Source organism: Mytilus californianus, unplaced genomic scaffold, assembly GCF_021869535.1.
Source record: "Mytilus californianus isolate M0D057914Y unplaced genomic scaffold, xbMytCali1.0.p SCAF_4, whole genome shotgun sequence".
In the NCBI taxonomy this organism is placed as follows: domain Eukaryota; kingdom Metazoa; phylum Mollusca; class Bivalvia; order Mytilida; family Mytilidae; genus Mytilus; species Mytilus californianus.
Window position 1 is genome coordinate 25,068,989 of NW_026262690.1, and position 13,067 is coordinate 25,082,055.

At 32.6% G+C, this 13,067-nt stretch overlaps 1 protein-coding gene and 1 long non-coding RNA gene across 7 annotated transcripts in view; one reads left to right on the forward strand and one right to left on the reverse strand.

Moving 5' to 3' along the window:
* Positions 1–4,827, forward strand: part of LOC127737769 (uncharacterized) — a 35,516-nt gene extending 30,689 nt beyond the window's left edge. For all 3 annotated transcript variants that reach the window (XR_007999808.1, XR_007999807.1, XR_007999805.1), the window contains exon 6: positions 106–4,827. This is a non-coding gene — a long non-coding RNA (uncharacterized LOC127737769). The remainder of the gene's footprint in view (positions 1–105) is intronic.
* Positions 1,304–13,067, reverse strand: part of LOC127737767 (proline-rich protein HaeIII subfamily 1-like) — a 28,009-nt gene continuing 16,245 nt past the window's right edge. For all 4 annotated transcript variants that reach the window (XM_052248672.1, XM_052248670.1, XM_052248671.1 and 1 more), the window contains exons 3-6: positions 11,847–12,094; positions 9,034–9,127; positions 4,845–4,885; positions 1,304–1,482 (exon numbers count right to left, since the gene is read on the reverse strand). In XM_052248672.1, coding sequence (XP_052104632.1) covers positions 1,479–1,482; positions 4,845–4,885; positions 9,034–9,127; positions 11,847–12,094 — 387 coding nt within the window. In that variant the 3' untranslated portion in view covers positions 1,304–1,478. The remainder of the gene's footprint in view (positions 1,483–4,844; positions 4,886–9,033; positions 9,128–11,846; positions 12,095–13,067) is intronic.

Genomic DNA, 13,067 nt, shown 5'->3' on the forward strand with positions numbered 1-13,067 from the left:
AGAAAACAGCCCAAGGTCACCAATGGGTCTTCGTGTACATGTATGTTTCATTTCTTAGCATTATAGAGGTAGTCTAATTAAGATTTACTATGTTGTCATTTTCAGAATAACAGTTTGTTCCAACACAGAGTTTCTGGACAAACGTTTACCTGTAACAGATATAGTGAATAATTCATAAACATAATAGTTACCATGTAAAGAATACTTAATGTTTATCGATTGTTTGATGGTTTTGGGTTAAATCTTACACGTTGATATACTTATTGCTGTCGGTTGGCAACACTTTTAAATTAGTGAGATTCTGTAACTGCTATGTTAACTAATATGTTATTTTTCACGACGTCAAACTTTGACATATCGGGAAAAGATGCATTTTTGACTGATTTTTATCATTCAGACTGATTTAACTTGAAAACGAGTTCATGTACCCCTCTTTTTAAAAATTAGATTTGGCTTGATTTTGTATGAAGATTCTTTGTGCCAATTTTTATGAACAAATCACCGATGATTTTTTTTTTAAATCAGAAAAGAATGCAGCAAAAAATGCCGTTATTTGACTAAAATCATGAAAGTGTGACAAAAATGAATAATTTCCAAAGAATTGTTTCACAAATTCAAAGCGCACATATGTAGACAAGATATTCCAGATGCTTTTACAAAAAAACGCTTGAGTTTATCTTTTGAAACAAAAAGTAAGTATGTCTTTCCAAAGGATAGGAATGTCCAAGAAACTGAAATTTGCAGTAAATGTCTGAAATTTTGACCCCATTTATTTATAAAAGTAGCATATGAAGGTATATTTTTTATTACATATTTGAATTGACTAGGTGAAAAATAGCTTGTACGCAAACTTTCGTCAAAAGTTCACCGTGGGATCAAAACTGTATCGTATGCCCTTAAGAAAAATCTATGGGTTGGTAGTTGGAGATTTATTGATTTTAAGACAAATATAAGAACTTTTTTCGCCGATTTTATGTGCTTTCTATACGAAAGATCACCATTCTTTCTGAAAATATTCATTTAGTAATATTTCAGAAGATAAAAGAGATAAATGTAATATTTTTTCGACTGTTAGTTAAAATTCAAAGTGTAAAGTTTTTAGCACATCTTCAACTAAACACAACTATTTTGGATTCTGTTTAATGAGCGTTTATTTAATTATCAAACCAGAAAATAATTCCCAAACCCATCTAATTCGATTGCGCTGCTTTATACAGGTAGAAAGTACATCACTGCTGACATCGAACATGCATGTAAGTTATGATTGCTCGAACATATACCTCAACATAATAATAAGCAATAGTAACAAGTAAACCATATTTATAAAATAAATATAAAGGACGGAAAATCTAAATAATCCATAACAGTATCACAGCACATGTAAGACAGGACGGAAGTAAAGTCAGCATTAGTTCTTGCAAAGTTAACAATGAATATATCACAACTGCTTTCTGTTATATACTGTATAGACATTCAGGTTATCTAAAGGAAAAACAGATGAAGAAATCTTGTTAACTAACTTTTTGATATATTTACAAAGAGCAAATAGTCTAAAACAAAACAAAAAACGATTTTTCCTCATGCCGATTTTTAAAACTTCGGAATATATTGAATTGTCGTATCTCCGATTAGTAACGATTATCAAGTTTTCTGCAAATTGAAAACTGAAATATCAGAAGTACGCCACAATATGAAGCTGTTAATGGAGTAAGCGAAGGCTTTATATTCCGTTGGGAAGCTGATAGTTTAAAACGGATCTTTACGAGTTTGACCATAAACTGTGATGCATAAAAATACAGGATCAAGTCTGCTATTAATGGGCACAAATAGTTCCCAAATACATCTTGTCGATACACGTCATTGCCAAAACGTACATAAATGATGTCAAGGAGAATTCACAGCTTTATCATCACAGTTCCAGCATTTATATCTATCATTTTTACCTTTTATCCTTTATATGAGTTGAAGATGATTGATTCACTATTAGATCAAAGACCATTTGATTAAATAAGAAAACATCTGTTTGATAAGATTTTGTAGAAGTGAAGTACCAAAAAGGTCATAACTGTATTTCGAATTCAAAGGACCACCAAATGCAGACAATTTATCCAAATTATCCTACCAATTGTTTGCACTCCGAAATGATTAATTTCATATTTTCATATCATTAAATTATTTTGTACGTTGAATTTGTCGAATGAGCACGTTTACAGAGATTTTCAAAAAAAGCTAGACAGAATTGCTTATGGATAGCCTCTTGTTAGAATATATAATTCTTAAGTCTATGTAAAAATAAGGATAATTTCTCACGTTTCGATTTTATAGGGAGAAAATTTTGTATTAACGATACTATTGAAAAGCTTTATAACGTTACTAGGTACATGTTTAAGCCACATGACTAATTTTGTAGCGGGAATTTTTTCCCCAGTGTCTGTCACTTTCTTGCCCACCGCATGCAGTGCAATATTCGAGTTCTATTTGATAAAATGAATATACAAAAAAATGTATTATAATACATGTTTTATATGTTTCAAAACTTTACACGTCCCAGTAATCATGTTGAGACAACATGTTGACACAGGATTCCAGTTTATCCCACAATTGGGTGATTGGTTATTCCTTGGCCGAAAAAAAAGTCGTCCGTGATCGAGTAATTCAGTTATTTAGTAATTTACAACACGACGGCTGCCACATGTGCAGGAGGATCCGCTTACCCTTCCGGAACACCAGATATCACCCCCAGTTTTGGGTGGGGTTCGTGTTGCTCAGTCTTTAGTTTTCTGTGTTGTGTTTTGTGTACCATTGTTTGACTGTTGGTCTTTTTCTTTTTTAGGCATGGCGTTGTCAGTTTATTTTCGACTTATGAGTTTGAATGTCCCTTTGGTATCTTTCGCCTCTCTTTTACAAGTATTCAGTTTACATTCATTTCAATCATAATTTATTTTTGTCTGTATTAGGTGTTTACATGTGTCCAGCTAAATTGTTCCTTTATTCATGATTTTGAAAGTTTAGATACTAGTATAGGTGATTAATGTTTTTTCGTTGATCATATATATATATATGTTTTCTGTTTGGTAATAAATTAATAATAAGATCTATTTTGTTTCATCTTGTGATCCGTTTATTTAGCAGTCGCCAATGGCAGTCAGCAGGGTTTAAGAACATCAGTTGTTCGATCTGCTAGTCAAATGCGTTTTGTTAAAATATACTTTTTCACTCATTTGATCTTTTGGAAAATGTTGTTTGTGCTGTATTTAGACCCCTCTACCAACAAATTTGTTTTGCATGCACACGTATAAAAATTGCGTTGTTTTCAATTTAGACTTGAATATATATATATATAACTTAGCTAATCTGCCTAATATATCATGTACTGTGTTACAATCTAGATTCTACTGACGAGGAAAGGTAACACTAGGCCACCGAAAGCTGAATTTTTAGTTCAGTCTAGGTGGCCGAGTGGTCTAGAGCGCTGGACACAGTGCAGGCGGTGTTGTCTCGATATCACAATAGCATGCGTTCGAATCCCGGCGAGGGAAGAAAAAAAAATTGCTTTCGCAAATTTGCAGATTTAACATTGTTGTGCTGATATTTAGAGTAATTATGAATATATATATATAATTTATAAATTATGAATTAATTAGCGTGTTTACGTTATATTCTTAGACATTTATATAATTTATAAATATATGTAAACAGCTAATACATTTTGTTGTCCACTATGCTTGCTGGGCTATCGGCTATAATATATATATTGTATTTATGCATGTCTTCATATAGAAAAATGAATATGAGTGTTTAGGGTATATTTTATAGTACATTTGTTATCCCTCTTCTATACTATATTATTCTATACAAAATGTCACTGGTCGTAAAGCAAGCAACAATCGATCAATCAGTCTTATAATTAGATTTACCATCAAAACAACTTTCGCTTCAATAAACAAGTTCAATAACTTCCACAGGATTTCCGATTGTTTACAGTAACCAAAATTATAATAAGTCAACTTTATTTTGTCTTTTGATTGTTCGTAATGTGTGGTTGTCCATCGTTAAGATTGCATTCGACTATAACCTCATTTTAAAAGGTCATTAATCAAAGGTAAATTTGATGATAAGGTCATCTCAATAGTAAATTTGATTAACAAATTATTGAATCTTCCTACGTTTTGGTCCTAATATTTATCATTGTCATGTTTAATTTCTTAATTTTATTAATTACCCGGTAAGATGTGGATTTCGGTTTGACACAATTCACTTTGCCAAATGTTAATGGGACATTGGTAATGTTTACGTTTGTATGATACACCTAGTAACTGAAGACTGATTGATCTCAAAAACTTTCAATGGTTTAAAAGTTTAATCGAGCTTATATTATGTCCTTGTTTCTATATTATGCCGACTCTAAATAAAGCTTATTTATTTATTCAACATACTCAATTGATCAAGCAAGACATTTCAACCGTGTGTTCTGTTATTTTTTTTGCCTCATGTTTACAGTATTGAAACAACTTGTGTTGCCAGTTAGACGAACAGAGAATAATGTTTAGAGTCACTCTTACGCAATGCCAAATTTCAATTTTGAAAAATGTTTAATTCACTCTACGACAGAAAATCAGAATGCAAACGCTAAAAAAAAGCACAAATTTGATACGACTGAATACCAAAGCTGAATATAATACTTCACATAGGAGTCGCATTGGCTGTCATCAACTTGAACATTTATATTCCTATCAGTTTTGTTTTGTTTTTCAATTATATATATTCTTATTTAATCAATATCTTTTTATATTGCTGTTAAAAAAAGTAAAATTGTTGAAACTTTTATTATTTGTAATGTTCACCTGTTATCGTCCCCCATTGCCATTAGACAACAGCAAACAATCTGAAATAAAACAAAATCATTGGCCTAAATAGTCGCATTGTATTTATTATTTGTACAAATATACACCAAATGAACTTCGCATTAAGGGGGAGGGGGGATTGAAATCCACAGGACAATATACGAAAGAAAATAATACAAAGCAACAAGAAAGTGTACGAATCAATCAAAGTAGATGCATAGGATATTGATGACGGATCATTGATAGTTTATGTTTCATTTGTTTTCGCCTTTTTGTTTTTACTTTTGACGATTAAATTCTTGATATATAGTAAAGGCACTTGTGTATAATTGAAGACTCTGTTAACTCATCGGTATTTCTTTAGTTCCTTGTGTAGTTTGGTTGCTGTCTCTTTGAGGTATACATGTCTCATATTCTTCATATATAATCATGTACATTTGGTACATTTGTCACATTTTCCATTAGAATGTTTAGTAAACACAATATCAAAAACAAATATCCAATTTATAATTAGAAAATATTTTGCTATGTATATGTGTTTAAAGTATCATGCTTTTTTCGATAATAAAAAACATCATTTTATATTTAATAGAAAAACACAAAAAACGATGCATTTCTAAGGAAAAAACACTAAGATATGTAATCAAATACAAGTTATGTACAAAGTCAAGTAAAATAAATGGGGAATGTGTCCATGGGACACAGATGATGCCCCCGCTTGTAATGTTATAAAGGGACATAACTCAAGAATCATTCTTGAATCTCTGATGGTAAAAGTAACGCTACCTAAATTCGTACTTGATCTGAGTGGTAATAAGCATTGTGTATAAGTTTCATAACATTTGGTTGAGGCAAACTTAGGTTACAGAATGGAAACGAAAAATTCAGCAATTTTTCCATTTGTAAAGGGACATAACTCTAGAATGGTAAAAGTGACGCTACAAAAATTCAAACTTGATCTGTGTTTTGTGGTAATAAGCATTGTGTATAAGTTTCATAATATTTAGTTGAGGCAAACTAAAGTTAGAGAATGGAAGCAAAATTTCAGCAATTTTTCCATTTGTAAAGGGGTATAACTCTAGAACGGTAAAAGTGATGCCACCAAAATTCAAACTTGATCTGTTTTCTGTGGTAATAAGCATGGTGTATAAATTTCATGACATTTAATTGAGGAAAACTAAAATTAGAGAACGGAAGCAAATTTGGGGTGTACGAACGTACAGACGGAGAAGGGTAAAATTTAATGCTCCCTTCGCTACAGCGGGGGCATAAAAAAGTATAACAAAAATACTCCAAGGCAAATTCAAAAAGGTGGAAGTCCATAAAAACTGACAAAATCAAACGCTATCATTCAACGGAACAAGTGAAAAACAACTGCCATTTTCCTGACTTGGTATAGGCATTTTCCGGAGAAAATGGTAGGTTTAATATTTGGATGATATATTGGCTCTCAATAATGACAACTTCAGTATGTATACTAAAGAAATTTATCCTGTTGAACTTACTTTAAATAAAGCTAATACTAACAATGACCACTGTCCTTTCCTCGATCTTGATATCTATATCATTAACGGGAAGCTTAATACAAAAATTTATGATAAAAGAGATGATTTTTCATTTCCTATCGTTAATTATCCATTTTTAGATGGTGACGTTCCCTTGTCACCTTCTTATGGTGTTTATATATCTCAACTTGTACGATTCGCTCGTGTATGTAACAACGTATTAGATTTTAGCGAGAGAAATTTATATATTACTGAAAAATTATTACACCAGGGTTTTCGATATCATAAACTAGTCAAAACATTTACTAAATTTTATCATCGGTATAAGGACATCATTCGTAAATATAACTCAACATGCAGACATCTTATACGTTCGGGTATTTCACATCCAATCTTTTATGGTAATATTCTTTACAAAGCACAAAAATGCCAGTATTCACCTCAAAAGCTAACAAAACCTTTAAACAGACTTATTAAGAAGGGATATAGTTACGATACTGTTGTCAGGTCATTAAAGATTGCATATTTTGGCTTTAATATTGATTCACTTATAGGGTCTTTGCATCGGAATTAAACATATTTATTCTAAAACCAGTTGTTGGCATGACACGGGTTGTGTTCTTCTCATATATTTTATGACGGTATAATACTAAACCCCTAACAGGAGGGATTGTGCCTGATATTCATATGATGAAGACATAATCTTTCAATCAGTTTAATTGAGGTCTGGAGCTGGCATGTCAGTAACTGCTAGTAGTCTGTTGTTATTTATGTATTATTGTCATTTTGTTTATTTTCTTTTGTTTCCTATTCTGACATCGGACTCGGACTTCTCTTAAACTGAGTTTTACTGTGCGTACTGTTGTACGTTTGTTTTTTCTACATTGGCTAGAGGTATAGGGGGAGGGTTGAGATCTCAAAAAACATGTTTAACCCCGCCGCATTTTTGCGCCTGTCCCAAGTCAGGAGCCTCTGGCCTTTGTTAGTCTTGTATCATTTTTAATTTTAGTTTCTTGTGTATAATTTGGAGTTTAGTATGACGTCCATTATCACTGAACTAGTATACATATTTGTTTAGGGGCCAGCTGAAGGACGCCTCCGGGTGCGGGAGTTTCTCGCTGCATTGAAGACCCATTGGTGGCCTTCGGCTGTTGTCTGTTCTATGGTCGGGTTGTTGTCTCTTTGACACATTCCCCATTTCCATTCTCAATTTTATTAATAGCTTACTAAACCTCCTACTTTTGTATGACAATTGTTTATTTTGTCGTTAGCATTGACAAAATTGGGTGAGCAGCCCAAATAGACATGATTGATTAATAAAACAATAATTGGGATCTAGCACCCAAATATGTATATGTATATATATATATATATTTATATATATATATATATATATTTATATATATATATATATATATATATATATATATATATATATATATATATATATATATATATATATGTAACATCACAGACATACAACACAACTTACTAAAAAATATAAACTAATAACAAAGACGCCAACAAAAAAGGTGTAGTAGATAGTTAATTTAACAATGATGTCAACAACAAAAATTTTGTCGTTGATAGTACATACCGTTATAGTGTACACTTTTTCCATAAAGTAAAGATTAAGTAAATATAAACACAAGGGTTAATACACAAGGTACACTCTATTCCGTAAATAACATTATTCGCGGAACAGTCCAGAGGCTCAAAATATTTTGTGTAATAACAAATAATTTTATTGACTAATCACAGTGCTATATTAGGGCAGAATAATTACAGTTTAATTATGACTACAAGACAAACATACAATACTTAACATGATTTGAATGATTGGTTTATTAAAACATTGAACATATTTATAGATTATCGTTGGTTATCTCAACGAGATTGATTTTCTCGCTTGAGCCGGTACGGCGAAAGCGAGAAAAGCAATCGAGTTGAGATGACCAATGATAATCTGTTTATAAAATTGAGAATGGAAATGGGGAATGTGTCAAAGAGACAACAACCCGAACATAGAACAGACAACAGCAGAAGGTCACCAACAGGTCTTCAATTATCGCTATTTTACCTATGAAGACGTTGTTAATTTCCTTGACAACGGCACGTGTTCCCTTAGATTCTAGCGATAATTTTCATATCACTCGACTCCGTTTTCATATCACTCGACTCCGCTGAGAACGGAAATTATCAGTCAGCAAGATCAAAGGAAAAATTCGTAGAATAGCGATAAATAGATTTATTAAAGAAAAGAACTGCATAAATATACACAACTGGTGAATAAAAGCCAGCAATATGGATTCCACTTGGAACACAAAAATTTAGGTTTTACTAGTGAATTCTGGAGTAATGATAAGCATATCGTATGTTTTACATGGACTCTTTTTTCCATTTTTCTGTTGGCAGTTTGAAATAATAGGAGCCAAGTCACTAGTAGCTGAGCTTTTTAAACAGTCAAACATGTAAATACAGTACATGATTTATTTTTTTTAAAGTATCCGAATTCTTGAAGTAATAATTACCTTCTGGCTGTACATAAGTCAAATCAGGTGTTTCCCGTAGGGTATTTAATGGAACACACAACCCGAGTGTTAAGTGTTCTATGTAGCAATATATGACCTTGATAACCCTTGAGACGTCCTAGTTCGCCATTTGATATGTTAATTAACACTTACAGCAATAGCCAATACGATTGGTCCTAACAATATGACGGCTAAAACAGCTAACAGCCAATTCCACCATTTCCAGTCAGTAGTATCAGGCATACATCTGTTATATAATAAATAAAGACAAATCAGGTATATTGTATATTTGTAGAAGTCAATATGAGTTTTTGGACATATAAATCCTTACAAAAGAGAGGCGAAAGATACCAAAGGGTAAATAAACTGACAAAGTCATGGCTAAAAAAGTCAAACAACAAAATACAAAACACAACACAGAAAACTAGAAACTGGACAACACGAACCCCAAAAACAATCTGGGGTGATAAATCCATACAAACCAAAGAAAAATTATAATGCAACTGGTCAGTGTTGTTTTCAATCAAGCAATACAGAACTATCAGAACGTCAAAGACAAATATCAATTTTAAACTTCCAGTATGTATATAACGTGGTAATAACAGCAACCAAAAACTTCCAAATTATGAATTCACAAAAAAAAACATCCATTCAAAACAATCTGACCAATTAAATTGTAAATTATGATGATTTCAAATCAGACAAGAATATTTTTTTGATTTTTTAAATATGATTGTGCATTAAATTTATATGAATATTTTGTTTAAGGGTATACATTATGACATGAAACGTCAAGTCTGACATATATTATACTTTATCATCTGTCAAGTAGCTGCTGTTTACGTGATGATTAAAACCTATAACTCGTTAATTAATCAAGCCTAAATGATTTTGATATCTAAAAATACTTGAATGCGATTGGTCAGTTAAAATGTGTCCCTTTGCTTCGATAGATCCTATTGCCGAAGCTATTTTCGTTACCTATGTTAATACTATGTCGATTTCACTGTGACCTATTCATACGCGATACAATTGCATGTGATCCTCTGGTTCCAAGAAAATTGAAATTGAAAAAAAAAAACTACAGACTGTTTGTTCTATTCTAATGCATAACAGAAAGGATCCTTTGCATTAGAACTTTAAAAAAATTATAAAGCTAAAATAACATAAAATTAGCGAAATTTTATGAATGATTTTGGCGCATTAAAAATTATGAATATTTGGTTTGAAATTTATAAGGATTTTTTAGGAATGCAACTCATGGAAACGTCCGTTGTCATCAAGACCAATCAGCAACAATAGCGGGGGCAATATTAGGTGTCGCTACAATAATCGTTGACGAATAAAAGTCCTCGAAATCAATCTCAAAACAGGCGTTTTAACTTATTTTTTAACTTGTCATGGTGTTACTTTGATTGAATCTAATGATTGTATGGTTAGAAATAAATGTGACTCTAGGTTAGAATGAAAAATGTAAATGATCAAAAGTATTTCAGAAGGATTTTAATTGTTTGAAGTGTGTTTTATTGCATATTCAAATATAAATATTGCTGTGGAAATATCACCAGTGACAGCTTATTTAAATGAATTCATTTACTGTCTTTTAATCTTGTTCTTTAGTTCTCTGAAAAGTAGGGTGATATCTCGTATTTTTTAGAATACATAGTTGTAGAGTGAATTTCATTTATTTTCTACTTGATTTTTGTTATGTAAGCTCTTTTCTATTAATTTTGCTGGCTTTTCACATTTCACTGGGATAATCTGGGGAGATAATCACTTGTACACAAATCGGCAAGAAAACCACCGCTTCGTGTCCGAAAGTCTAATGTCATGTTTTTCTCTGACTTAGAATGACTTCTTTACACTAAATCCATTAGATGTTGGATATATTCTGAATGATTTATTAATATAGATACATGATGTGTTTTATTAGTTGTTATTGGCTTTGAACTAGATGTCAGTAAATGCCAGTACTCTCAGATCTGTGTTTTGTGTCTTTTGTTGTTAGGGATGTATAAATACCCTTCCACGTCCGGTCTGTGTTTTTGTTAGATGTGTTTCTGCTTTGTATCGATCTAATGAATTAAGCCATTTTCAACTGATTTTTATAGTTTGTACTTATGTTGTGCTGTAACACCACTGTCCAAGATTTGGGAGAGGGTTGAACGCTCACTAACATGTTTAACCCCGCTACATTCTTTATTTGCCTGTCCCAAGTCAGGAGCCTGTAGTTCAGTGGTTGTCGTTAGTTCAGGTCTGTCATATTTGTTTTTCGTAAATTGTTTTGTTATAAATGAAGCCGTTAGTTTTCTCTATTGAATTGTTTCATATTTGTCACTTCGGGGCCTTTTATAGCCGACTATACGGTATGAGGTTTTTTTATTGTTGAAGGCCGAAAGGTTGCCTATAATTGCTTACAGCCACTTGGATGGATAGTTGTTCCGTTGGCAATCATACCACATTACCTTATTTTATATCTATTGCTGGATTTTCATACCAAGTGTTAAACTTAATGAAACGCTTTATTAAATCTAAATTCAGCCCTTTATTTTTAGTTTCCTCGAAACTATTTATTGACGAGTTAGGAAATCATTTATGCGTAAGAATATTTTGAGCTTTAAGTTTTTTATAATGACGGTGCTATATAAATGAGAAAAACTAATGTTTGGCTCCTCCGTAGTTTTACTGAATTTTCGTGGTCATGTAACTCTGTTGTTGCTGATAGACTGGAGGTCAAACCATGACCTGCTTTCCAACTGTTTTTGATGTGTACACTGAATCTCTATAAAAAGGTGCTTAATCCTATATGAATCTTTATTCATACTAACGTTAAAGTTTCTCACACAGATGTGACTTTAAACGATAATCGCATATTTGCGGTAATTTACTCTTTGCAGCAAGGGGTGAATATGAATTTAAAACAACTGTCATGCGTAAGTAGAGATGCATTAACTCATTCTTTATACCCTTTGTCTTCCTTTACAGTTACAACTTCTGGACGATTCTGATTAATGACAACAACAGACTGTTGCTGCTGCTGTTGCTGTGGTGGTGGTGGACCATACCCTGGATGGGGTGCATAGCCAGCATGAGGATGTGGTGGATAGCCAGCATGTGGATGTGGCGCATATCCACCTTGGGGAGGCGGTGGTGGTGGTTGTCCCGGTTGATAAGGAGGTGGCTGGTCACCTGCAGGCGGATACTGACCTGGAAGCTAATGAGAAAACAAATTACATACTTGATAGTTACATGTACATACATTAATACTTATTGTTTTAAAAATCTAGAAATGATTAATATTATATGTCATATAATTTAGTTTTCTATTCATTCCAATTATACAAATATATAATTTACATCACTGTTAAACATTTGACTTGCAGTTGTTCTATGAGAATATTTTGATAATCAATCGGATGCATGATCTCTCGTGAAATGGGGCAGATCCTGCTCTCAAACAATACTTCTAACGAGTTATAAAAAAATGACCGTACAGCTTGAAAAAAACATACGATGACGTAAATTAGATTTGTATATAACATCGGTACCTGATGTAACCAGAAAATTGTTACAATGTTAAAAGGGAATAATATTGAAAATCGGGTATAAACATTTCGATACACATGTATATCATTTTGGTGGTGTGGTAAAGGTCCAGAACACTGATCACAGTAATGGAACAAAACACTGGTAATAGTTACTGTAACAGTTCAGATACCGTTCATCGTAACGGTCCAAAACACTGATAAAGTTAACGATCCAGAAACCTGATCAAAGAAACGGTCCAAAACACTAATTATAGTAACGCTTCAGAACACTGATTACAGTATCTGTCCATAATACTGATAATAGTAAAGATCCGGCCACAGAGTTCGTTCGTTCGTTGATTGGGGCCATTATCTGGCAGAAAGCAGAAGCAGAGCATAGTAACGATCTCGAACACTGATGTAATTAATTGTCCAGAACAATGGTATAATAACGGTCTAGAACAATGATCTTACATACGGTCATGAACAATGGTATAGTAACGGTCAACAACACTGATTATAGTAACTGTCCAAAACACTCGTCTGATTTCAGTAAAAGAGAGGCGAAAGATACCAGAGGGACATTCAAACTCATAAGTCGAAAATAGACTGACAACGCCGTGGCTAAAAAAAAAGACCAACAGACAAACAATAGTACAT